Here is a 26,614-nt window from a genome sequence, read left to right as displayed (position 1 = left end):
AGAGATTTTAAAAAAAAAAACCCACCAAGAAAACGTTAGCTCCTCAGAAAAGGCGGCTTCAGTATTTCCACGGAGAGACGGGACATCACATATGCTAAATGTTCCATTAATGAAGAGGTTTTGGGTTTGAACAAACATAAAAGTGAGAGTTTGTAATATGCAGGCAGCCCATGTGCACGTTCCCCACCCAGAGGGGGCCTTCCCCCCCCTGGTTAGGACCACCACGCACAGAACCTGAGCGCGGAGGTGACGGAGGGTCAAAAGGGTCAAAACTGCAGACAAGTGACACCTCACTTGGGGTATTTGACAAACTGACACTCGCGTATAAAGAGTGTCAAGAACAGCTTGTCAAATACACTAAGTGAGGGGCCTGGTCATCAAACGAGGCTCTGTGGGACGATAAAGAAGAAGCAGAAACATGGTCAAAGCTCTCCAACGTGCGCCTGCTTTTTCCTGTCTTACCTTCCAGCCTGCAGCCGGAGCCGCGCTCAGATCTTCTCCTTCTTCTCCTTCTCCTTCGTCAGCAGGACTGAGGCGCTGCTCTCCTCTGCGGCGGTGACAGAGTGTCAGGATGGTCCGTTTGACCACTGAGCCGTGGCGCTGCAAAGAGGAAGTCAAAACAAGAAGATAAGTGCGAAGTTAGCGCTCAGGAAATATGTGGAAATAAAGTGTCAACATGTCACAGTTGTGAAATGCTGCTGAAAGCTCACAGCTCTCCAGATAATAGATTCCACAGATATACACAAAGAATTCTTTATTTTGGGGGGGGGGTTGCAGAGTTCATGCAGGAGTGTACTGTATATTTAGGTTTGTGCCAACTGTTTTATTACTTTTTTTAATATTTAAGGATTTCTAAAATCAGCCGTTGTGGTTGAGCGACTGTGTCCCACTGCACTTTTATGGAGTGATTCTCTCCTCTTCTACCTGTCAGACACCAGTTTCAGTCTGTCTGGGGAAAGAAAAGTTTCCTCCCTGTCAGCTCTTTAAGATCTCCTTAAATTTCTGAAAACACTCTGCAACTTTGCCGATTTATTGGCGACGAGCAGGACGACCAAATGTGTGAATGTCCTTGTCTTCCAGTTAACCGGTGGGCTCCAGTTCACTCTCAGAAGCCCTCAATGAACAGGCAAACGGGTCCAGCTTCAACTTGAGTCATGCGTTCCAGTGTGAGACCTCAGCCAAAGTCACATGCAGATGAGGAACTCTCCTGATCCAAATGTTGTCCAGGTGCTGCAGCCAATCAGGGAGCTCCATTAGCAGCACAGAGTCGCACCAGTCTGGTTATTTTATGGCTTAAAATATTCACGTCTGCTTCCACTGGTGAACAGCTACGGTGCTCAAAACCAAACATTTGGATTCATTTTAAAAAGGCAAAAGTGTTATTTTGATTCATAATTACCCTTATATTGTCTTAAAACCCCAAATGCAAGCAATCATTTTGCCCATTCATGCTGAAAATGAACGACCAGTTTAAACGGTTCTTCAACAAGAACCAGTTGAAAGCTTCATTTCAAACAGAACAAAAAGAAGAAGCTCACAAACAATACAATACATCAACTTCCTCACAAAGTCATATTAAATTAGATCACATGCTGCTCCCATTTATAGACGTTTTATTTCTCCTGTAAGAACAAACTACCAACCAACTGCAAAACCAAATGTAGCTTTAGTTGTACATGGCACCTTATCTCATGTCGACACATTTCAGCTTATTATTACCATAAATTTAGAGGAAGTGGGAGATAAAAAAGAACATCAGCTCCCGTTGGTGTTAAGAAAGACGTGGTTGCTTTTTATTTGTCAAGTAACTGACTTCATTGTTGCAACCACTCCTTGAATTACTTGTGACACCTTTCATTTGTTTAGCGAGAGACATATCAAGGAATATTTTAATAGAATAAAAATACTACCTGTCATGTTTTAATGGTTTAAACTGTCATTCCTGCAGAGATGAATCATTTTGAAATGCTGGAGTCATTGCCAGAGGGCTCTTCTTTGAGTTTAAATGCTACATCATTACCAAATTTAGTGGAGCGCTAAGTGTCTCCGAAATAAAACTCAACAGAACTTCATATTTTATTCCTGCTCTGTCCTTATGTAAATGATAAAATACAAATTTTAGCTGATAAACTGCTGTGACCGCTGGTTGTTTACTGCCGAAATAAACAGAAACTATTTATTAAGTGCCCGACGGGCTGCAGCCTGTGTTATACTGCCCCCGGGCGGGGTTATTGGGAACTGCAGTTGGCATTCAATTTCTTTCATGGATAAAATACACCGAGACAGACGACACACATTTCATAGTAAAAAGAGAAAAAATATATATTATTGATTGTTATTGTTGTTACCACATTATTATATGTTTAACTCCACACAATGACGTGTGACAAGACCGCCATTTGACTCAACTTATCAACCTAAATTTAAGAAAACAGCGTTTAACAAAGCACAGTTAAAAGTTTTCACAAGGCAGATATTTAAGGGAAAAAATATTTTTGAATAATCATTTAAAATATTATTAGAATCACTCAGTTATTAGGTCCAAAAAGTAATTTTTCTATATTAAAAATAAAGTTTCAAATGGAAAGATTTCAGCTTCTCAGATATGAATCATTTTCCTCTTTTGTAACGATAAACTGTAATTGAAACATTTGCAGATGTCATGTTAGCCTTCCTGATCCAGCTTTTTCGTTGTAAGAATCTGATTCCAGAAGTTTTAAATGGTTTCATGTTGTAAAACATGCATTTCCTTTCATTCAGTAGCTATAATAAATCATTTTAAAGAAACATTATGAAACAAATAAAACAACAGAAAGCAGAGACAGTTCAAATTGATTTTTATTCATTGTTCAAAGGAAGACACAAAGCAGCAAGATCTGATGTAAAACCTGGTGAAGGCACTCTGTCAACAGTTTAGTTTTAACTAGGTTTCAGTCCTTTTAAACTCATCTTTCAGTACTTTTTTTGTCACAGGTGAAGCCAAATTCAACGTCATCTGTGAAGGAAGGCTGTTGTCACACGGTGCTTCGGTAGAAAATGCAGCGCAGCATTACAAAAGTATTTCTCAAAGGCATGAAAAACTTTCCAAAAAACTAAAAACGAGGTTTTTTTATTCCATGGCGGATACATGAATTCTATGCAGCAACGAGCGAAAAAGACTGTTAATGTTGGTCGAAATGACAAATGTTCATTCAATAAGAAAAAAAAAAACTATTAAAGAAATATTTCTCACTAAAGTACATTCATTTTGAACTTTGAAAAATAGTGAAAATAAATTTGTCAAACACTAAATTCTAAGTATTCAAGAACAAGCAAACCGTTTTGTTTTTTTTGGGTTTTTTTTGTTTTTTTAATTTGTGAAGGGTTCAATCTGGAATATTGGCACACAGATGCATGGCATTCAACGTGTTTACAGAAGATTTCCTGGGATCCGAACCCACTAGATCCCCCTGCTGCCGCCGCTGCCTCTCGTTGGTCCTGTTGCCAACGCTTTGCTCCCTCCCACAACTTCTTATGATACAAAAATATCCTAAGCGGCGTCAATATTTTCACTTTAAACAATTTCATCACATTGAAAAATAATCCAAATTACAAAATACACAGACTGAATTAAATACATACGCTATATGAAAAAGGGATGCATTGGCAGGTCTGCTTGGACTCGTTTTGCAAAGTGAGCCGCGATCTTCCAGTGCATTTTTTAATTAAATAAGGTGATGAAAACTGGCCGATGTGTGGTGACACAGCGCTTCAGATTAACTACAACTTTGACCTTTGCAAATTTCATGATCAGCATTTGTTGAGCACGAGGGGCCTGTGACCATGGTAACCTTGTCTGTGTTGTACTGCTTCAATCAGTACCACAAAATATTGATGCATTCAACTATTAGACCCCCCCCCCCATTGAGCAGAAACAAGTAAGACTGATTTCAGTTTTACAGTTGAATGAAAACACTGATATATCGACAAAGCCGGTACATTAGATGAAGGCTAATCTAATCGTCTGAACCTCTTATAAGGAGGAAGATCATTTCATTAATTTTGTTGTCTACAGGCTTTTAAGGGACTTTTCTTTTTCTTTTTTTTAGAAATGTAACAGACAGAAAAAAAATAATAAATCTGAAACTGAGCTTATTGACCACAGTGATAGGGGAGTAAATACTGTCTGATATGAGGTGAGAACAAATAAAATTTACAAAAAATAATAATACTGCCATTAATGTTTGCCGTACAGTGTCTACTACGGGGCCGTTCCACACGGTTATGAAGACTCCGGTGCATTTGGGGGAAGAAAAGAGGAACCCATGACTGGAAAATCCCAACCGTCAGCCCTTTATTTTGAAAGTGGAGATTGAAAACTAAAAACTACTTCAGGAAGTCTAAAAATACGCCCTAAAATGAGGCCTCGCCTGATGCTAAAATGCTACATAAAGCAATGAGAGGAGTGAACCAATAAAACACTTTGTCCCTTTTCAACCAGTGACTTGCCTAAATTCAAAGTTAGGAATGAACAAATGGAATTTTTTCCCGGTCTGTTAGCGTACGGCGGCATGTGCTTGTGCAACCACGTCTGGATTTATTTGGGCGCAGGTAAAAACAGCTTACGTGATGCAGGACAGCAGTCCAGGCAGAGGCCCTGGCGCCGCGGGCCCATCACATGCATTCAAACTCATCGATGCGCTGTTTGGTGTTGCCAGACCGGATCTGTCTGAGGGTCTTGTACTTGTCTCGCCCCGCCCGCACGTTCTCCGCGTGGAGGATGTCGTTCACCGTTTTCTTGCTCTCGTCCCGAGCGTTGGCCAGCTCCGAGCTCAAAACCTGGGAAGAAAACCACGTTAACTCGAAAATGAATCGGCTTCCTCTTTCCGGCCCGCTATATTTAACGTGTAGGCGTCACGTACCAGCAGGTGCTTCTGTAGGCGCTCGTTCTTCTCCGCCTCGGTCATGCGCTCCTCTTCGCTGCGGTCCTTGTAGGTGGCGGCCGACGTGAACTCGGCGCTGGCCTCGGCGCTGCTCTCGTCGTTCTCGTCGTGCTCGTTCTCGGCGTTGAGCGGCTCCTGGACGTGAGCGGCCATGACTTTGTTCTTCAGCTCCTCTTTGGTCTTCTCCAGGTCCTCCTGCACCGTGGTAGCCTGGGAGCACCAAAACAAGGATGAGGAAATACGAACTACAGTCTTCTGACCTGTAGGTGGCGCCACACGAACACTCACGGGACAACGTCGATCATAATTACTCTACCAAATACAAGGAAGGTGAAAGAATAAATGCTTAGGTGACGGGGAAAAAAGGGGGATCGTGCTGTAATGACGATCATTCGATAATCCTCAACTTCGTTTAGCAAATGCTGGGATGTATGTCGCGCTGGACAAAGCTGGGGCGCAGCTGAGGGATACAGCTAACCGAGCTATGACTGGAATTCCGAAAGGGCGTTTGCCAAAAAATGCGCGAGGTGGAAGCCATCACTTAGCAGCCTCGGTCTCGCAGGAGCACAATCGGGCCTCTTGAAGCCTTGAGACAAGATTTCCTTCATTACCACAAGTCGCATGAGTCACGTCTGCTCGTTAAAAAAAGAGAAAGCAGCTGGGCGGCGTGCTTGGGTTTTACCAAAAAAGATAGGAAGTTAGCCAGGGACTTTCACCCCTCCCCCGAAACAGGCAGGAATGTTAGTGAGTCACGGGGGAGGGGCGGCGAACAGGCAGGAATAATGGCTGACGCACGCGTCAAACTCCCGGTGAGAACTCCCGAAACTGTGTAACTGCTCCCAAAATAAAATCATGAGCGTCCTGAAATGAAGACGAGATGAGTGGATGGGATCTGACCTTCTGCTGCCACTCCACTGCCTCCTCCTCCTTCTTCTTCTTGGCATCCTCCAGGAGGGAGATTTTGGAAGTCAGTTCAGCCAGCTCGGTGGCCTGAAGAAGACAATCGCTCGGTTATTTGACGACAGTGACCTTCTGAACTTGGGAAACTTTGATTATGAGGTGCATTTGAAGGCTAACCAGATGTTCCTGGTTCTTCATCTGGCTCTGGGACTGTTGTAGCAGAGCCATCTTGGACTCCTCAGCACCCTTCAGTTCACTCTCCAGACGCTCGGCCTCCTCCTGAGCCCTCTTCCTTTCCAGCTCCAACTCCAGAGCCCTATGCGTTTGCTCTTCCAGCTCTGCTCACACACACACACACACACACAAGTTGTGTCACAACGGGTCACCACAGCGCCGTCTCACGGGCCTGAACATTCACACAACACCCACCTTGCTGGGCTTTCTTTGTCTGCTCTTCGATCTGCTTTAATCTCTCTAATAATTCCTGTTTTTCCCTTTCAATCTTCTCCTTTTCCTTTTCTGCAACTTCCCGTTTCCTCTTCTCGTTCTCCAGCAGCGCTCTAGCGGAAGCGGAGGGAAATGGCGCGTTACATGGGCCGCACACACAGACGCGAGCGTCTTTTTTAAACCTCTCCCAGGACTCGTACCTCTCCATCTTCTTCTGGTTCTTCTCCTCTCGAGCCTGAGCCTTCATCTGCTGCACTTCAATGGTGTCCGGCTTACGGCGGCGCATGTACAGCTCGTGGTTGCCCATGCAGAGAGCCAGGATGCGTTTGTTGATGCGCAGTCTTGGTGCGTAGAACACAAAGTCCTGAAGTAAGAAGATAACGACATCATTTATTACATTTAGCCGTTTCTATAACATGTCGCCACTAAAGATACATACAGGCGCTTTCTTGTCAATTGGTTTGATGACAAACTTCTTGTCATTGAAGGAAATATTCCGGATTTCACTCCATGGAAATCCAATTTTGGGGGTCATTCTGTTGAAGACAGAAGGTTAATTATCATATATGTGTATATATATATATATAAAGGATATGTTTACTGATGGGAACTGAATTCATTCAGAGAAAGTAGAGAAAGTTTGGAGTCCCTTACTTGTCATTCTGTTCATAAATATTGAGCCCCAGTGCGTCCACTCCCAGCCACAGTTCTGTGCCTTTCTTGTTCTTGATGCTGAAGTAGTTGACTCCATACATCTCCAGATCCTGGGCGATCTTCAAATACTCCATCATGGATTCCTCTCTTTAGACAAATGAGACATTCCACAGAGATTTTAGTAAAAACCCTCTGAGACACAAGTAGGTCAACACCCTGCCCTTCCCAGAGCACAGACATCTGACCCGCCATGGACTCGCTGGGGAAAAGCTCTGTTTATCTTCATTATTGCTCATTTCTTTGGCTTTGCTGGACAAAGATGTGGTTACCTCATCATGCCCTTGTGTTCTTCATGCCACACCTGAATCCTCTCCTCCCACTGGTCCTTGTTGAGTTTGTGCTGGTCCAGGACTCTGATATCACACAAATCAGGTTGTCAAAAGTCATCCACAGAGACGGATATGGACTTGAAGAGTGTGTGTGTGTGTGTGTGTGTGTGTGTGTGTGTGCGCGCGATTAAGGCTGTTTTACCTCTGAGGGAGCAGCTGTTCACTGGACAGATAGCCTGGCGTGTGGACTTCCTTGTTGTAATCACCATACTTGGCCTGCACTGCATAGGAGGCCAGCAGGACGGCTGTCTCCGGAGGACAATAGATGTCATCATTTAAGATGGCCTCCTTCACCTGCAGGAAGAACAGCCGCTGTGTGGCATCCTGGATCAACTCCTCTGACACATCCTCAGGGAAGAACTTGGCACGGAACTTGAATAGCAGCGGGCTTTCCTTCCTCACATCCTGGGCTGTCACCTAAAATAAACCATGAATCGGGTGAACGGGGCAGCTTAGACTCCCCGAAGGAAACTGGCAGCTGAGCAACTCACCTTCTTGTTGAGCTTGAGCCATGTGGAGAAACCCTTTGTATCCTGGTACTGGAGTCCAAAATACCAAACCTCCCGCAGCCCAATGGTCTTAACAACCTTCAAAAATAGAAGCGGGAGGACTTGTGGTCACTTCTCACCACCTCACAATTCCCTCCCTTCTTACTATGACTGCAAACCAGCGATGAGAGGCTGGAAGTCATTCCTACCTGGTCAAAGAGCTGTTTTCCCGTTGTGTTGGGCTGAATGGCAAACTCCAGTTCAGCATCCATCGTGGTGACTCTTACACTAATCTGAAAAACAGAGAAACACAGGAACACTGACATATTAAAAAAGAAACCCACAAACATAAATGAGCAGCAACAGGTTCGCAGCAGCATGTGGATGTCGGTATGCGCCACGAGGTGGCGCTCCTGCACACACAGCGTCACACAGGTTTTATAGTAAACTATCTGAGAATGCCATGCACCAGCAGGCCTGCTGAACATGCAGGAAATCAAATCAGACATTCTGACAGTGCAGAACTCAGCGTGGGTCTCAGCAGGCTGAGCAGGAAGTAACCACATCCTCTGGCGACTGGGCCTCGTGAGGGTCTCAAAAGAGTCACCGACATCCTGTCATGGATCAACCGTCAGTTCTGTCTGCTGCAACAGGAGCCGGCCGTCTTAAGAAGGATCCTGCACTCTGAGTCCAATAACATGCTGATATGGAGAGTCAGAAAGGTTTATTTGACCCCAGAAGATCTCTCGCATACAGAATAAACGGATTCCGCAGTGAGAAAACTGCACATTCTTTTTTCTGTCCTCTTGTGCAGAAAAGAGCGGTCCAACGGGGAAATAACTGTGCAGGCAGAGGCCCACGCCTGCCCTCAATAACAATGGGACGCATTATTTCCCAGTAGTGGGGGCTGATTAGAGTTGCGTTCTTTCCCATTTATGTCAACAGAGCCCCATTTGCTGCTCAGGACACTTGCCCCGCGACTCACTTCCTGTCACCGCCAACAGTTAAACGCTCGGTCTGGGCTCTTCCAGACAACAGGACCGACAATCCAGAACTTTGATGAGTTGTTTTTCTTTTGCCCTATTAGCTATGAAGTGGACATGCGGCTCATGAGGACGTCCCTGTTTGAGTTCAGAAGCTTCCATTTCCTGAGTCAGAATCATGACAGTCACACAAGAAAGGAACTAGAGTGGTGGATTTTTCTGCCTGGTTAGGGTGTGCCGCTCATGGACACTATTCAAAAACACTTAGCACACTATTATTAGCTTGTGCTCAAAAACAGCCCTGTCTGGCCCACGTGTCATGTTTCCATGACTAATTCACAACCGTTACGATCGCAATGAAGCTGTGCTCCAGAAGAAAAGCTTAAAAAGGGCATATGGAAAGACTTGTTGGGGGGTTGGTTCTTTTTAAAAAACCCTGTTTGTTAAGAAAAACCTCTTTCTTAAAGTTGATCTGTCCTGATTTATCCACAACAGCCCAGGGACGGTCGTGTCTCATCTGCACCACCCCAAAGTCAAGCAAGGCGCCGATACTAAAGTAGCACAAAGAGACAATGACCGTGCAAATGTTGCCCGACCTCAAAGGTGGAAGTGCGAGAGGAGAGGTGCCGCCTCAGAAGCAACAGCCCAGATCGCAGGAGTCAACAATGAGTTTGCAGTCGCCAACACCCACCAGACAACATGAATATTATGGTATCTGCCACTGGTTAAGGCTTTTAATTAATCTGTGATTAGGAGGAAATGGATTCACTTAAATGCAAATCATTAAAGTCCGATTCCGTGGTGATAAAATCCCATCGCCAGCCCTCCGCTGGGAGCCGGCCCTGGGGTCGGGACAACTTCTAATCTCTTTATCCTGTCTATTAATTGGGTCTTTCTTCAGAGGAAACCACATAACCGGGAGACAGGAAAGAGTGGACGGTTGCCGGAGGGCCAGTGAGACCTTTTTATATGAAGCCCATTCAACTGTTGGAGCGCAGGTTTAATCTAATGTAGGCGAGCCAAAACCTGAGCAGGTCAGCAGGGTATTAACCTGGAGAATCTTTTAGAGAAGGTTCCTCTACGGTTCCTCACCAGCTAAACACAACACTTGATCATAAGATCCCTTCAATGTCCGCTTAGCTAACGCCGGGACATGATATTCATCACGAGTTACGGTACGACTCAGCTGGAATTCACTGAAACTTTGGCCAAATCTCAACACTTTTGACACAATCATGGCGGTTTTGTGGCTAGTTTAGGACTCACCGATGAAGGCAGACACACACACGCACTAATAATGAGCACAAAACTTACTCAGGAGAGTTAAACGTCCTCAAAGCCTAATGAGCGAGGACATCGAAGCAGCGATTTGGAGAAACTGCAGAGGTTTCGCTGATGTTTTGTCCAGCAGCTCGGCGTCCACACACTGCTAATCTGCTCTGCTATGTGCACTACAGACCCAGCTAATCCTCTGCTCCAATGCCTCCACGTCTTTCCATGTACCATTTCGGCACAGTGACACTCGTTAAAGCTTCTCCACGCGAGGGAAGGGCAACCTGTGCTCCACAACATGGGCGTAAATGGTGAGTTGTGTTTCACTTTGTCCTGTCAAAACGTGTTGATACGATCAGAGTTGATCCCAAAGTCTCAGTAATGCTGAAGCCAAAGAAATGGTTGACTCTTTGGTGCGAACTAAACCGATGAATATGTTTATATTATATGTATGAAAGTAACCAGACGGAACCTAGAGACTTGGAAGGAAAAATAACTCAAATTCAAAGCAGCATCTTGGATAATAAGCTCAGACACACACACATCCGTAACTTGTTGCTCTGCTGTCGAGCGATCCGGAGAGGAACGCTGCTTCTGAGGAACACGGCAGGGGGAGGCAGGGAGGAGGAGAACAGCCAGACCGTGATGTGAAAGTCCATATAAGGCTGCGAGCGAGGAAATGAGCAGAGAGGAACTGATGTCAGGGCAGAAACCTTGAGTCGCGGCACCACTTCCTCGGGAAGAAGAAGCACTTCCAAAAGAGGATCAAGGCAGAATTTCTGCATTCGTCTCACTGGGCTGTGCGTTTATTTACGGGTAAACGAGTGGACCGACGTCCACGCGGATGCAGAGACGACATCGGAGCTGAGGCGTGGATGCACAGGGGGAGGAGGGTGAATCTGGATCTCCACGCAGCCCAGAAATGAGACCGCAAGCGTGTCTCCTCGCCGCTATCGCCACCGCTGATCGCTAGCACCAGCGCGGAGGGATGAGGGATGCATCTTTGGAGCTTCCCGCGTTGCTCCTTAATTTAGTGCGTTGGCAGCGTATGAAAGGCTTCTCATTAACGAAGAAAAGCCTCATTGTCTGACGCAGCCCCATTTAGCGCCCCTGTTTATTTTGAGAGCGTCCCGCTGCTTCCTCCCGGCCCGCTCCGTCTCCAGGAAGTTTAACTCTGTACGTCCAGGCCGACGCTCCACAGCCGCGCGGGTGGATTAGGCTTCTGTCCGGGCGCCGTCCGCTCGGTCGGGGAGCACGGACGCTCTCACACGATGGCCGAAACAAAGAGATGCCCCTCGTCTCAAGAGTACAGCACACACACACGCGTTGCTGCACAAAATAGTCCACCTCATTCTAAACGTTAGTGTGTTTATGCACATTATAGGTGATTCTCGCCGTTTCCTTAAAATTTGTTTACATTTTTCCAACAGGGTGAGTGAATCTCGTTAAGTTTAAAACACTTGGTGAAGTCATGAACTTAATTTATCCCCCCCCCCCCATAAATGACCAGACAGACCGTATCAATGCTACAGGAAGAGACGAGCCAGTTGACGGGTCAGAGGTCACAAGCCACATGTTATCTGAAGCATTTATAAATATGCAGTCACTTGAGAATGTTGCAAATTGTCTTCCCCCCCTGGTTCATGATGGTGGGGGGGCAGGAATGGCTCGGAAATACCACCCACAGGGTAATCTGACCTCAATCAACACAAAAAAAATCATCTAAAAGGAGATTTAAAGCTGCGCTGCCACCGACGTTTGACCGAGCCATTAAGTCACAGATGTTATTACACACATTACTGTGCTATTATGGGATGTGGAGCTACTTAAGGAACTGATGCAGCCATAAACATCTGGCTCACACCCACAATAAAACCATCTGAGGGATTTATTATAATATAGGGACGCATTCATGGGAATGTAGCCTGGTTTTTTTTGGGATGTTTAGGCATCTTCAATAGGAGCAAACTGTGCACACACACACACTATTTTCCTTCATTAAAGCAGCAACGCTGAGTCAGAAGTGCTGATTGTGAATGAAGCACTTTCACTTGTGGCACCAGCCTGGTTCTTTGTTCACCAGCCGCCACCATAACGCATCCGGATGCTTCTCCCTTCAGTTTCACCCTCCCGACGCATAAAACCTCCCAATGGACAGAAGCTTGGGCAGAAAAGCGTGTCCAACCAAACCCGTCTGCGTTTTGCCGCCGTCGGCTGCAGATTTGCGGGGCGCCGCTGGCCTGCGTGACAGATGCGGAGGCCCGGGCGGGACTAGCTCGGCTGCTACCGCGGGCCGCGCAGCAGCTTCCGCGGGGCTCCGCGGGCGGGATCGCGGGGTATCCGTGCGTGTGGAGGAGGGGGATTCACGCAGAATCTGAGCGGCGGCTGGGATCTGATAAGCGGCCAGAAAGGCTGCGCCAACGGCGCGACTGATGGCACTGATTTTCATGAGAAAGGGAGCGGGAGCGCGCACACGCACGCACAGCTAACGGAAAGTACCCCATTGATTCCCCGGCTGAGTTTTCAAGCACGTATTAGTTTTTAAAACGCGTTCGAAACGTTATATCCACCAGGGATACCTTCGAGATGACCCCCGTCGTCTCACGGCGAGTCCGGAAAAGGGGGGTTTTAAAAAGGTTGAACAGAAAGACAGGCAGCGGTTAAAGCAGCAGATTTGACTGGATATTGCGAAAGCGGCTATCGTTCTTACCGTTTTCGGCATCTTGGCTGTCGTTCGTGTCCGCTGGAGCCTTTTTGTTTGTTAAAAAACCTTCTTAGATCAGAGTAGTTAGCGAGAGGAAACTTTTTTCCATCAGAATAACGGCGCCAGTCAACCCGCTTCCTGTGCCGCGGAAGGATACCGTACTTTACGCTTGAGCACAAAGAAAAGAGAATTTCAACCTTTACGCGCACAAAACTGTCTTCGGTCTTTGTTTGGTTTTCAGTAAAAAATGGCCCGAAGCTTGATTTCCTGCTAACGGTACCCCCGACTGTAAAAACCACACCCAGGCTGATGACAGTACAGCAGCCAGCCAGACTGAAAAAAGAAGCTTCTGGGTAGCAGACTCCGCCTGCCGCATCACCGCCATCATCATCGTCATCGTCATGGCTGCAGCCCTAAGACTCAACAATGAGTGAAAACTAGTTTGAATATAACCTGGCGATAAAGTCAAACTGATGACTTTGTATTCAGTCTTAATGTTTTCGGTATATTTAAATACCTCTCCTCTCCACCTGTGAAATGTTCCCTGCGCCACCAGGACCCCCACGCATGAGGGACCCTCCCCATGTTTGACAGAGGAACAAGTGTTCTGGTGGCTAAATCCGGTGCCTTGATTGAGATGCAAGATGAAAGGTCATCTTCATGCAGGTGACGTTTGAACGGTGCTCCACAACTCCAGGTTCTGCCCAGTTTTTCTGGAGGGTGTTTGGAGTCAAACGGAGGACTTATAGGAGCAGTTCTCCCTGATCATTCTCTTGACCTTCTCTTGACCGGTGCCCTTCCTAAACCCCCCTACAAACTGAATAAATGGGTCTCAGCGTTATTATTTTAGAGCCTTCTCATGATTTAAAATTTCGGAACCTTGCTGTTTATTCCAAACTGAGGAGCAAAAGAAGGGCAAATTAGCACGAGGGCCAGAGGTGTTCTCACAAACACATTTCCTCCGCAGCGGTTACACGCTCTCACCTCAGTTTCCCTTCAGCCCTGCAGAGAGCTTCTGCTGCTCTGTGGTCAAATGTGCTTTATGGTTTCGCTTCAGAGACGAGAGGGGCTTCATCTCTTTGGTGCATATCTAAAAATCTAAAAGCTACAGATATGTGTGATGCAAAATAAAGCAACGTGCAGAAAAACCCCATAAAGAGAGGCTTTAGTTTTCCCAGAAAGGTCACTACAGCTGTTGATTCATTCTTCTCTCAGGACAGGATGACCCCCTGCGGCCTCCACTCCAGGAACGAGCTGCTTACTGCAGCTGGATAAACGGCAACATGGGGTGCAATTCTTTAAAATTCAGGGTTAGTACTGTGTAATCATGATTAAAGGTTCGACCAGTAATTTTCCACTTAACCTTTTGGATAAAATATTTCTGGATTAAACTCCTGTTTGGAATCCACTCATATGTATATTGTTTTAGGATTGGGTCTTTTTTTTTTTTTAAATCAAAGCTGAAATATAATATATTTTAAGAAAAATACGTTATTGGCGCAAAGGGCACTGCAGTAAGAGAGGGAAAAAAGAAATTAAGTGTGTTTGAAGGACAAAAGGGTTTCAGCTATGACAACATTTGTCCAACAGGGGGCACCAACGTACTGGGAAACCCGACTGACCCCCTTCGATAATAAAAACACGGCCTCGTCCGTTTGGAGGTCCGATTCTTCATCAACCAACACATAACTGTAATAACTTATGTGCTATTAATTCATTCAGTAGAGATCTTAAAGTAACCACAGATATAACAAGAAGGGCGCAGTTTCCTGTAATATCGTTTAGTTAAAAATTACCCAGTGAGGTCAAAAGGTTTTCACAGCAGTTGAAACATTGTTGTGGGTTGATGCGAAATTTAAGATTTTTGTATTACTTTGCAAATGTGCAGGTTAACTCACCTGGATTTTGGGGGATGTCCTGAGATTCTTCTTTGGATGGACACAGTTGGTGGACAGACGTCATCAGGTCTCTCCAGAGGTAAGACTTCAAGGTCCTTCAACCAGTGCTGCATCATCTTGGCTGTGAGTTTGGGGCCCTGAAGATTCTGAATCAGGTTTTTATGAAGCACTTTGGTCCATTTAGCTCAACCCTGACCACTCTTCCTGTCCCTTCATTGTAGGAACCGTCTTCTCCCTTCTGCATGCATGATCCCTGGATCTCAGGGGTTAAACAGATCAAACAAAGCTCAAACTGCTTTTATTATTGTTCTTTATTCATGGAGAGAAACACATTTTGTCATTAAGACTTACATTTTGTTTGAGCCAACAGACCCAAATAGTCTATTTTAAGTTCATATTTTTTTTTGTATTTACTCTATAAAAGCAATACTTTCCAGTCAGTGTGAATCACAATACTGCAGATTACCACAACACGTTTTTTTTTTTTTTCTTTAAACATTTGTAGACTCAAGTGTTTCACTCAGACCTCCGCTGCTTCAGAAATGTGACAACCTGTGTGTTTAAACTCAAAATAATAATCAAAAAAAAAAAAAAAAAACCCAAATAAATAAAAGAATGTGATCTGAAACGTGCGAGTTGACCTGAGTGTTCACTTCGTAGGTGTAGTCATGCTCCAAATCTTCAACAGCAACGGTTCAATTTGTCAAAGGCTGCAGAAACTGCATAACATCCAGAAAGAGAGGGGGGGGGGGGTCTAAATAATTGAACCAGGCGTGTAATATGTGCACATCAAAATCACTTTGGTCTCGTTCTTAAACACCCGACGCTGAACGGCACCGACAATAGTCTAACATGGGAGGAACAGCTCCAGTCTAAATGCCACCCGGTGCTCGTTTTACACAACAGGGAACCCAAAACAACGGAATTACACTTGAAGGATCATTAAATATCAGAGCAAGTCACAACTGTTCACAGACAGGGCTCGTCAGCAAATTGACAGGAGAAGACACAAGTCACGTCTGCGTCACGACGGCGCCGCCGCCAAACGCAACTCCGCCGCCGAAGCCTGAAGGTCAGGATCATTCTTACGTCCGGGGAGGCAGAAGGTTTGCGTTTGGCGGCTTTTGTCACTTTACAGTTTACATCGTGTGATAAAAATGTATAAACGTCCCCTGAAATATAAACTCCATGTGTCGTATCACAAGAAATCATATCTGACAAAGTCACCCAAGAATAACTTTGGCATGTTTTATTAGGCAAAATATATTCAAAAATATTGAGCTTCCCATTAAAATAGCATAAAGTGGACATTTTCTTCTGGGGGGGAGATGCACTGAACCGAGGTGCACTGGATGCAACACACAATCAAGGATCTGAACAAGTGAAGCTTCCCCCATTTACAAATTCTTTTTATTTACACGCAGTTTTATTTACATCGAGGACATGACACTTACTGCTGTACACAGGGTATCTGTGCACGTTTAAGTGGCACATAAATGTCCCTGTAAGGTCACTACTGTACCCAGTAAGAGTTGGTACATACCAGTGGGCTACTCCCAGTGACACACAGTGTCACAAACATTATGGACTTTAAATTCCCCACCCTTTTTTTTTTTTTTTAATTTTATTTTAAATAAAACTATTTTTATACACTTCATATTTTGATACATTCAAGGTATAGATACAATTTGTATCAACAAGCAAAAGTCAATTCTGGACATTTGTGGCTTAGCTGTTTGCGGCACTTTGGCAGGAAAGGCGGCGACTGAACCGCCGCTCCGGCCTTCCGTGGAACCTTTGAGCAAAACTGAAACTTCTGCCTCAGGACGTGTTTTCGTGTCAACGTCGACGGATTTACTGGCCTGGAATCGGCCTGTTGCCCAGCGAACACGCCAGCTTCCCTGAACCTTCCATTTCCTCTTCAGACTAAAGCGAATCAAAGAGAATTATTGTAATAATTGTGTGTATTCAAGTTCCTGTCATGAATCTACGTCCAGACCGGACACTGATATAATGTACGGCGGATGGCAGCTTGATTTCTGGCCTAGACAACTGTCATGAACTCTGGCTGCCTCTACCAGCGTTCCCAGGAAAGACGGAGGTCCCGAGGGCAACACGCCGTTCCAGCGCTTCCAAACGAGGAGAGAAGCCGCTCTCAAGTACCAGTTGTCCCATTTGATTAGGTGGCTCCGAATCGCCGCCCGCGATCTGGCGCGTTTTTTTTTCCAATTGAGCCGTCTCAAGGTAAAAACGTCGGCGCACAAACGTTGAGCCAAATGCCAGAAACAACCTTGACAGCAGCCTTGCAATCTGATTGTTTCACATGAAGAAACATTTAGGCAGTTTGTTTCACCTTCTCATGAACAGACGGACGGCCTCAAGTGGCCTCGTCCTTTTTCATGAAAAAACAAAGTCGGCAACGCCCAAAATTCATTTGGGCCCCCCCCCCCCCCTCACCCGAAAAAAAGCATTCTGATGTTTTTTGTTGTTTTGTTTTTTTTAAACTTCATGTCCTATACAACAGTTACACCCAAACAGGATAAGGAGAATCTTTAAAAGCACCACCACCAAAAAAATAAAATAATCAAGCTCTCGTTTCGCCTTTAAGTTACGACGCCGCTCCGTTGAGATCGTTTTGTCTTTCCATTGTCACGCATAAACTATGTTAACACCAACAGACAATAAATAGTAGTGGTAACGTCTTCTCCTTCACATGCTCATGGCGCTAAATGTTAAAGCTCAACCATGCAAACTGACAACGGGCCCAGAAATACCACATCTGAGCCTGGAAAAAGTGGTTTTCCCCTTTAAAGGCAGTCAAAACGTGATCTCGCCACTGCTGTTAAAATAAGACGGGCAAATAACCACAATCTGTATCTGTGCAAACCCCCATGGGGCCGCTGCTCTAGAAGCAGTCATATATATATGTATGTAAATATATCTCATGTGGCCCCAGGATGTATACGTTTAAATCTGCTCATTGTCCTTTAAGTAGCTGTTCATGCTCAAATTCTGACCCGCTGATGTCATCAGTCTAAAGCAGAATCCCGTGAAACCCCCCAGCAGCCCCTTTTCCTCTCATCTCAAGGTGCATAACAATAATATACATTAAAAAGTACAAGGTTTTGCAACGCCGACTCTCCCTTCAACAATGCAAAACTTTTAGTTACTACATGTTTCATGTAGGATTTTCCACAAAATATATCTCTCACGGACTCAGACCAGTAACTGCTGGTTATTGGCAGAGTGCAACTGGAAATAAAAAAAGAATTGAAAGCATCCTGAGAGCAATGCGCTGCAAGGCACAGCCAAACCTTTCTGTGATCCCAGCTGCATGTGTGTGTGCGCGTGTGTGTGTGTGCTATACAATAGTAGTTCAGCAATTCAGCCTTGCTTTAAAAAAACATTAGAATAATCGGAATCCTCCAGTACTTCTGCATGTTCCTCAGACCCAGCCTCCTGCCAGTTAAAGCGGATCCTCTCCCTGCTCATTGTCTGACAAATGCAACAATTTAAATTCTCTCTGTTGAGGAACTTGTGCAAACACTTTAACCGCGGTGCTAAAACGGCGCTCGGACTGTGGCTAACATTCACTTCTCCTACGTCTCATGCACACGCGCAAATGAAATCAGGCCAGAGACGAGGTTAAGGCATTAGACAACTTGTTTCAATGCGTCGCAGCTGTGTCATTACTTTACATTAAATACGACACTTTAATTAGTTCTGGTTGAGTTTTGCCTCAGGAATTAAAAGTGGCATAAATCTTGAATGATCTCTTAGCTGATATCGTCTCCGTCTTGGGCCTTCAGAGAACTGGCATGACTTAAGTGCACGTACCGCTGGGTTCTGAATTCAAAAATCAACCTGCTCCTTAAAAGTCCACAGCTCAGCCAGAACCTCGCAGGAGTCCCCTGGAGCTTCTGCTCCAAACAAAGATACTTTCACAATAAAAAGATCAGCACGACAAATCAGACAGGTATATATAAATAGGCAAATACTGGACGGAGGGTCCAATAAAAACCAGAAAGGTAACTGCACGAGTACACCACAGTACGTGATCCAAACACAGACGTTACTCTCTAGTATAGTCCAAACCTTCCTGGGAACTAAAATGTCATGGAGAATTGCCACACTCTAGAAATTGTGTCTTTTTTGGCATTATTTAGCAGCTTATAAATGACTGAAATAATGGCTTTTGCGTGACCGTATGTACATAGATATGTGTACGTGAAAGTCAGGACTGGTTTCGACTCGCTTTGCACGCCGTCAGATTCTACCAAAATAGTAGCTTTTTTTTTTTTTTAAAGTGAGGTTGAGAAAATATATCTTTTTAGATACTGATACATAGTGCTTTACATTTGAAAATAGGAGGTTTCAGTGATAAGACTTTCATTGAAACCGATCAGACAATGACTTAAGCGTGAGGTCATTCAGATATAAGGCCATTAAATGTCTTAGTTCATGCTGTGAGGTATGTATCATTGACATAAATAAAGATGGACAATGCATGTCCGATTCTTCCCTCTGTACAAAAATAAGCCCAAATGTCCATTTTATGAGTGCTGCCATGTCATGCTGGTGATATTATTGGTAGCCAGCATCTGTGCAGTACTGACTGGGTGGTGGAGCAACAGTATTCTCGCTCGTGCGACCGCATGTGTGTCGCTCAGAATCGATCAGAAAAAAGAAAAAAAAACACTGAAGCGCGCCGCGAATCATAACGGCTTCTTTCGAATTGAGGAACAACCCGAGAGGAGTTCTTCCTCTTGGGTTTGGCCAGTATCACCCTGCAGTATTAACTGTGCAACACGCCGCCACCACCACCGGGACTGGGAGGTTCTGATTCCCTTCAGGAGAGTTCTCATGTTGTCCATCTTTATATACAGTCAATGTTTATGCATCTACCTCCACTTGGATTCGTCTTCAAATAAATGCACGAGAAAAGTTACGACAGTTATTTACAGAAGAGGCAGACCTTGAAACAGACCGTTTAGATGCCTTTCATAACACCTTCAGAGCCAGAAAAACGGCTGCGGAATTAGAAAGAACCCCACCTCCACCTGGTTACGGACTGCACCCACCAGCAGGGACGCGTTTTAACTTCTCAGATTATGGCTGAATTCAGGTTGGACTGCTAATTTTTCCTTTAGAATTATATTGTAAATCAGTTTAACGATGTTTCATCAAATGAGGTGAACCACCGCTCCCGTCAAAATCTGATCGTTGCCACTTATTAGCTCTGCCGAGGGGCTTGCGTTGCGTCTTCCTACTGGGTTTGAATGAAATTTTCAGTCGTTGGTAATTGGACGGAGGTCATTACTTTTTAGTGATGTGCTGGATTTGGGAGGGCCGAGGGGCTCTGAGCAGAAACCAACCTGTTATGTAACCTTTACTGCTGCCTATATACAGTATTTCCTATTGTTGTAAGTCCCAATATGTGGAGAAATGACCTGCTTGGCTGAGGCCTGCGCTCTCCAAGTGCCTTTTAGTTTATACTGCATCTTTACAAGTTTCCTACGGATAAATTAAAAAAACAAAAAAAAACTCCTGAGGGCAAATGTTGCACAGTAAAGCAACGTTAAACAAGTGCCTGTCTTTGCAAACAGAATCCGTACTCTCCTTCCCCGAACCCCTTCTGAATCTTTAACAAGTGGCGCTGCTCAATGGCACGACCTCAGTTTGGTGACAATGACGGCAGCCAGCTGTTGGGGGTCCGTCAAATGAGGGTTCTTCTCCATTACCGAGTGGACTACGTAAGCGGGAAAGATATTACAAAGGTTCCGATATGTTTGGTACTGGTGGTCCGGGATGGCGTGCCGCTCCTGGTGCTCACCTGCAGACGGGACCTCCCATAGCGAGCTCCAGATCTGCTCCATCTTTTCTGGCATGCTGCGGACCATCACCCGCTCGCAGCACGGCATCAGGCTGTTGCTGAGTGGATATGAGTGATATTCGAGGGACTCGGTGCCGCAGGGCAGAGGGTCCCAGCTCGCATGCTGCTCGCGACACAGTGGAGGACGCCTCTGTCTCATTGGATTGCTGTCGTACAGCCTTGAATCCGATATGCTATCCATGCGCGTCATGCCGAGAGAGCGCGTCGGTTGTGAGGACAGAGGCGGGAGGACATTTTGGGTTAGAGGATAGTCCCCAGGGCAGCTCGACCTCGCCCCTACCGCAACGTGCTGGATGCGTGGCGCCAAATGAGACCCGGGCTGCTTATGGGGAGCCTGCTTGGGTTCTTCCGGTCCGTAGCTCTGCACCCTGGACAGCGGTTCGTGACGAAAGCCGTGCGAGAAACTCTGCATCCTGCCTTGTGGCTGCTGCTGCCCTTTCATGCTGTCCTCTAAGCTACCCTCCACGGAGCTCGGGTACATGTCCCCGTAAGAGGAGAAAGAGTCACTGTTGGAATGGCTGAGGCAGGACTCGGTACAGTGACTGGGGTTTCTCTGGTAGACGCCATGCTCGTGCTCCACGCTACAGAAACTGTCTACGTTGTGCATGCTGCTCATGCTCATGTTGGAAAAATCACTGTGCAGTGAGTAATATCCATGGTCACTGATGGAGTCATACTTTGGGAATTGTTCACTGTAAGTAACAGAGGCGCCGTGACTGTTCGTAACTAAAATGGGAGGATAGTGCACACTCGACATGTGCTCCAGAGAGCTCAGGGAACTGTGAGCGAACTGCAGGGAACCCGGCAACGGACTGCTGGCTGAGCGTGTGTTCAGAGCTCCGGCTGCGTGGCTCTTGGCGGGCTGCATGGTGGGCACGCTGAGAGCAGACACGAGGGAAGGCACCGAGTTGGCCTCAGACTTCCTGGCGACCGACAGCGCCTCTGGGGGCTCGCAGGCCACCGAGCGAATACTGGGGTCGGACTGGCGTTTGGGCGCCACGCGCTTGGCCTCAGAATTGCTGTCCCCCTTTATAGTTACCGGACCAGTGCCGCATTTAGCCAGAGCCCCTTCGCTCATGGTCTTGACGGCAGAGAGTTTGGCGAAAGCCCGAAGTTCATCCGCCACAGAGCGCAGAGGCTGGTTGATGCGCTCTGGGTGATAGTACTTGCACTTATGTCCATATGTGCACTTTTTCCCTTGTTTGAAGACAGAACAAATCGGTTTCAACAGACTGACGTAATAAAGACAGGGTTTGGTCGAATCTGGGGAGGAAGCTTACCGTAAGGACAAGGCTGCTTTTTGTGCTCTGGAACAACAGGACGCTTGCGGAGAAAGTTTTCCAAGCTTGGGCCGTGTCTTCCCAGGGGATCGTCGGGTGGCATAAACCTGTTGGCAATGATTTTATCGCATAAACATTGCAGGGAATGAGAGGCTGCGTGCACGTCTACGGAAAGGCGGAAAGGAAAGCTTCACGGCTGCTTACTTGTCATTGACAAAGGAGTACATTAGCAGACGCTCTTCTATGAACTTCTTCCACTCTGGTTTCTCATTTTGCAAGTCTCTGTAGTTGTCATTTGACACAATAATTCCATCAGAATCATAAGCCAGCTTCACTATGAAGCGATCATCGTAGCACACCACTCTCCTGCCTTGGACTCTCCGAGAGGGAGTGAAGACCAGGATCTTCTCTTTTTCCAGCTTGCGAAGGATTTCCTGATCTAAAACAAATAACATTGAGCCTTGACGTTCCTGCATGATTAAGACTATTTGTACTGTTAGCCTGCCATTCCAACATTAGCTTAGATGTTCGTACGTCACACCTGCTACAAAATAAGGTTTGAATCAAACAACAACAAAGCAGCTTTCCTACCGGTTATGACGGCATCAGGCCTTGACTGTTCCTTTCTCCAGGCTGGGACAAACACAGTGATATCTTTATGTCCTTTCTCCAAGAACCATTCAACGGCAAGTTGGATACCACGGCAAGAGAATACCTCCTTGTTGCCATGGCTGCAATACAAAACAGCACGATAAGGTGTGATCGGAATCCAGCAACCTGGGCGGCAAACAAAGCCAACGCCACTGAAGCAGAGAGTTGTCTTACCTCATTGCCACATTTGAGCCATCAATAACAATAGGCCTGAGGTTATCGAAAGTATCCATGGAATCCTCCTCTACGGACACCTCCGGACTCGGGTTTTCCTTCGCGCAGGCAGACCGTGCTATATTTGCAACGGCCGCGCCGCTGCAAGGTTGGATTTCCGGTTCCACTTTGTTGCCGAGCCGCACCAGCTCAGCCAGCACGTCGTTGATGAGCGCAGCGGCGCCGAGCTTGTTGAGCACCGTCTCCACCTGTTCTCCCGAGTACCCCAGTTTTAAAGCAAACTCCATCTTGGACTGGTACTCCCTGTCGCTCGCAGTCCTGCTCCCCAGCGCGGCGCTGGCCTCATCCTCACGGATCTCTTGAGCGGTGCTACTCTGGGAAAAACTGGGCCGGTCGAGGCACGGGGAGCGACAGAGCTGCCGGTGGGGCTTGGTGCCGGTCAGAGGCTCCTTCTTCTTCTTGCCTACCTGCAACCTCTTGCACTGCCGCTCGTCTGATTCACTTTCCGAGCTGCTTGCATCCTCAGAATCATCAGTGGCACGCTCCACCTCTCTTACATCAACGATGTCGTCCCTCCATGATTGTTTTTCCATTTTGAGCTTCTCCACCTTTGACCATGCTGTCGTCACATTCTTGACACCTCGGATTTTAATCCCATGCTTTATCACCTCCACTGCAACCAGGGAACCATACTCAGCACTGGACTTCAGCACTACCTGTTCTGCGCGTAGAGCCAAAGTGACGCAATCTTCCCAATGCAGGAAGCCAAAATTAAACGCTTATATCCTGTGAGAGAGCAGAAATAGAACAGAAAGTATTAATTAGCAACAGGCTCAAGATGAAGAAATGAAATACTCTTTCTGGCCAGTGAGAATGATTTTATTCTGAAGTGCCAGAGGCAAATGCCCATTTTAATGTATTATACATTCATCATTATTTAGCATTGCTGGCTGCTGAACAACATCCCATGTTTCCTTTTTAATTTTGCAAGCTGTGGTGTAAATTCTAAGACTTAAAACTTCAACACGTACTGTCGACGCACGACCTTCTGCATTTCTGATAGAGAAAACGCCTAATTTTAGGAAAGCTACTTGCGTCACTTACGAAACCGCCAGTTTCTTTTTTTTTTTTCCACTTCTCAAGAATTCACACAAGAAACTGAAACACGTAGCAACCCCCCCCACCCCCACCCCACCCCACTTGTGGTAGACCAATGTGACTCCTCCCTAATGGGAACAACGTGGGGCATCTGAGACAATCGGCCACCCAAATAAACAAGTTACGAAAACCAAGTGTTAGCAGGAAGCCAACCACATACCGGAACCTGCCTACTCATCTACACAGACCTCTACTTGCTTGGTTTTCCAAAAAAACTGGGTCTGCAGCTTTCAGAAAGCAGCAATGTAAAGTAAACTAAAGTAACGATCAGATTCAACACAAGTGCAACAGTCGGCGAACGCCACAACTCCGTAAACGTAGATTGGTCGTTATGGAGTCCTTGTTCTTATTTGCATGCAGAAAACCACATTTGAGTCTGAAGAAGAGGTGCACGCACGCAGGTGAACCCTGAGAGATGCGGCGGGCTGTTCTTGCACCTCCAATTTGAGGATTCTTTTTTAATTAAAAGGCGATCTGCGCGATGAGTCTTTTAACGGCCGGACGTGAGCGGCCAACGTGATGAAGCGAAACGCTACAGTACAACACGTTTTCTCCCAGTCTTGCAGAGTAGAATGCAGCCAGCTTCAAGCTTGAAGAGGCGCAGCCCATGATGTGCGTTGCCTAGCAACACAGCCTTGTCATCAGCTAACTCCTTTTTACCAGTCACGACTAACACAAACACAGCTCATCATCTCTCTCCAGGCAGTCAGTAAATGCAGAACACTTAAAGCTACACTACAACTCCACAGCTAAACTCTTGAGGAAGGACATTTTCCAATAAGAGACGTTAACGTATTGATGGCAACAGCGCTGAGCATTCAAATCTAATCTGGATGTGTAGAAGGTAAAAAGCCAATAATGAATAATCAACTCCAGAAAGGTTCATTCCAGCGATCAAACTCTTAGTAATGAAATTAAAGAACAAGCATCACGTTATTAGACAATATGGAAGCGAAAGGTTTGATATATCGCCTGAGGGCCAGTGAAAGGAAACTTTAAAACACAACAGGAAACTCCAACAAACCCAATATAACATTTTATGACAACTACCAGCACGTTTAAAAGGAGCACAGTTCCACGAATCGCTCCCTTCCTCCTCCAGATTTATTCAGGCATGTGTCTTTGCACATGCACGGGCCTGCGTAAGTCTGTTTCATAGCAACAAGTGAAGCAGGGTTCCGATGCCATCTTTTAGACTGCTGACCCCAAACACTATCTAGTATTGTGCAGCAATGATCTCGATGATGGTAAATGAAACCTGTGTGGATCACCCTGCAAGTAGATGCAATAATATCAAGATTTTGCAGCCAGCATTTAAAAACAAGCTTGTAGCTGCGACCGATGACAAATGTTTCGCAGTCTGTGCGCAAAAATAGAATCTTCTTGGACAGAGGCAATATTTAATTACAAAATAAGTGGGGGGAAAACAGATTTACAAGATGTAGATGTTTCATTGTCGTGGAACTGTAGCAGAAAAACCGTGAAGTCGGGATAAGTTTAAATAACATACATCTGTTACAGGAATATACCTGAATATTAAAAGCTGGTATATTGCCATTAGAGTTGATCAGCCTAAAGCAGCAAACACATAATTGTCCAAGTTGTTTTCTCAAGTTCGGGTGCTTTAGAATTTAACATAATGGGTCTGAGACAAGAGTCCAAAAAGTCAAACTACATCACAAAAAAAGGGAGAATTTTAGCGTTAGCAGAGGGGTATAAAATGTGGCAAAAACAACATGCATTCAGGTTTATCTAGGACAACACCAGTGACCGCAGATAGACAGAAGATAAGCTGAATTAAGGGAAGTTGCGTTAGCTACATTTATCAGCCAGCACGACTAAATTCAACGGAAAGGTGCTTTTCGTTAGCGACAGCAGACACCGAATCAAAATAATGACCACGGAAGTGTGCATTTCGAGTAAGACTGTCACATTCCCACGACAAACGATGCACACTTTATATTCAATTCCATCCTGAGAGTAGTTGGTTTGAAACCCCAAGGCCCCAAACTGCGCTTAGCAGACATTAGCAATTTAGCCCGCTAGTCAACATCATACCTGCGTAAACTAACCTGTCTGCATCGTCTCGTCCACGGACACAAACCTCGACTAGCTCAACCCGACAAACTCATCAGAAAATCCCGGAAAGCAGTTGTCAACCGAACGGGGGAGTTTGCGACGATGCGGAGAAGCCGCCGGTCCGGCAGCTCCCCGGGCTAACGTAAGCGGGCTGGTCGCTAGTTAGCCGCAGCTGCGCTAAGCTAAGTGTGTGCTAAGAATTTGGAGCGGAACACCACAATAACTTGATCCAAAGTTGACGGTTATCCACCACCTCAGCCAGGGGTAGAAACACAACAGTTCCCCGGGACTGTCCGGGTAAAATAAATGCTGATCAGTGCTGTCGTGATTCCTGACGGTGCCCATCTCACCTTCCCGCTGTCACCCTCCTCGCCTGGAACGGCTCTGTTTTGCTGCCATTGGTGCTGTCGCAGTTAGTTCGGGGTTGCCAGATAACGCGATGGTAACGACGGATTTGCAGCCAGCTGTGGGGGGAAAACACACGGGGGGTCACGGCATCTCCATTTCTGCTCCTTCACCCGACGTTTGATCAACGCTGCGAGGACGCTTTCGTTTTTGCTTCTAATGACAGTTCAGGAACTGTCATCCTGTCGCACTTGCAGGGAAAGCTGCCCACGGAAAAACGAGATTTCCCAGAACAGGCGCTCAAGAATCCTGCTGGGTGGAATTCCTCCTGTTCCAGGAACGGCCAAAGCACCCCGACGCATGCATGGGGAGCATTA

At 46.0% G+C, this 26,614-nt stretch overlaps 2 protein-coding genes, 1 long non-coding RNA gene and 1 other non-coding gene across 6 annotated transcripts; 1 reads left to right on the top strand and 3 right to left on the bottom strand.

Annotated features, from left to right (window-relative positions):
* Positions 1-275: 275 nt before the first annotated feature.
* mir223 (microRNA mir-223) lies at positions 276-364 on the bottom strand. The gene has a single exon (NR_105279.1). It is a non-coding gene; the product is annotated as a microRNA mir-223 (primary transcript).
* A 2,456-nt stretch (positions 365-2,820) lies between these two features.
* msna (moesin a) lies at positions 2,821-12,777 on the bottom strand. The gene is made up of 13 exons (XM_003971101.3): positions 12,766-12,777; positions 8,010-8,093; positions 7,804-7,899; positions 7,455-7,729; positions 7,253-7,336; positions 6,924-7,070; positions 6,709-6,805; positions 6,470-6,633; positions 6,252-6,382; positions 6,000-6,160; positions 5,820-5,912; positions 4,902-5,132; positions 2,821-4,818 (listed from the first exon to the last, which is right to left on the bottom strand). Exons 1-13 carry the CDS (start codon positions 12,775-12,777, stop codon positions 4,654-4,656), a joined length of 1,740 nt encoding a protein of 579 aa, XP_003971150.1. The 3' UTR covers positions 2,821-4,653.
* LOC115252626 (uncharacterized) lies at positions 10,288-15,021 on the top strand. 2 transcript variants are annotated; one of them, XR_003890954.1, is made up of 4 exons: positions 10,288-10,366; positions 13,975-14,069; positions 14,648-14,736; positions 14,879-15,021. It is a non-coding gene; the product is annotated as an uncharacterized lncRNA (long non-coding RNA). The 2 variants fall into 2 exon arrangements; XR_003890953.1 differs by lacking the exon at positions 10,288-10,366 and having other exon boundaries at positions 13,835-14,069.
* Positions 15,022-15,054: 33 nt separating this feature from the next.
* zc3h12b (zinc finger CCCH-type containing 12B) lies at positions 15,055-26,565 on the bottom strand. Of its 2 annotated transcripts, none has more exons than XM_029848262.1 (6): positions 25,886-26,229; positions 22,656-23,441; positions 22,422-22,561; positions 22,035-22,269; positions 21,831-21,937; positions 15,055-21,747 (listed from the first exon to the last, which is right to left on the bottom strand). In XM_029848262.1, the coding sequence occupies exons 2-6, from the start codon at positions 23,246-23,248 to the stop codon at positions 20,318-20,320; spliced, it is 2,505 nt and encodes an 834-aa protein (XP_029704122.1). In that variant the 5' UTR covers positions 23,249-23,441; positions 25,886-26,229; the 3' UTR covers positions 15,055-20,317. The 2 variants fall into 2 exon arrangements, with proteins under 2 accessions (XP_029704122.1, XP_003971252.1); XM_003971203.3 differs by lacking the exon at positions 25,886-26,229 and adding an exon at positions 26,243-26,565 and having other exon boundaries at positions 15,113-21,747.
* Positions 26,566-26,614: the final 49 nt, after the last annotated feature.

This window comes from Takifugu rubripes, chromosome 15 (assembly GCF_901000725.2).
Source record: "Takifugu rubripes chromosome 15, fTakRub1.2, whole genome shotgun sequence".
Lineage (NCBI taxonomy): Eukaryota > Metazoa > Chordata > Actinopteri > Tetraodontiformes > Tetraodontidae > Takifugu > Takifugu rubripes.
This window is presented reverse-complemented; position numbering and strand designations above follow the sequence as displayed.

Excerpts from the sequence above, each read along its gene's own strand:
- zc3h12b (XM_003971203.3), bottom strand. The coding sequence starts at position 23,248 with ATGGAAAAACAATCATGGAGGGACGACATCGTTGATGTAAGAGAGGTG. Across the intron at positions 22,562-22,655 it reads GGCTCAAATGTGGCAATGAG|CCATGGCAACAAGGAGGTAT; the intron begins GTAAGACAACTC and ends TTTGTATTGCAG. Across the intron at positions 21,938-22,034 it reads TACTCCTTTGTCAATGACAA|GTTTATGCCACCCGACGATC; the intron begins GTAAGCAGCCGT and ends CATTGCCAACAG.
- msna (XM_003971101.3), bottom strand. Across the intron at positions 6,806-6,923 it reads ATTTATGAACAGAATGACAA|AATGACCCCCAAAATTGGAT; the intron begins GTAAGGGACTCC and ends TGTCTTCAACAG. Across the intron at positions 4,819-4,901 it reads GCCTACAGAAGCACCTGCTG|GTTTTGAGCTCGGAGCTGGC; the intron begins GTACGTGACGCC and ends TTTTCTTCCCAG.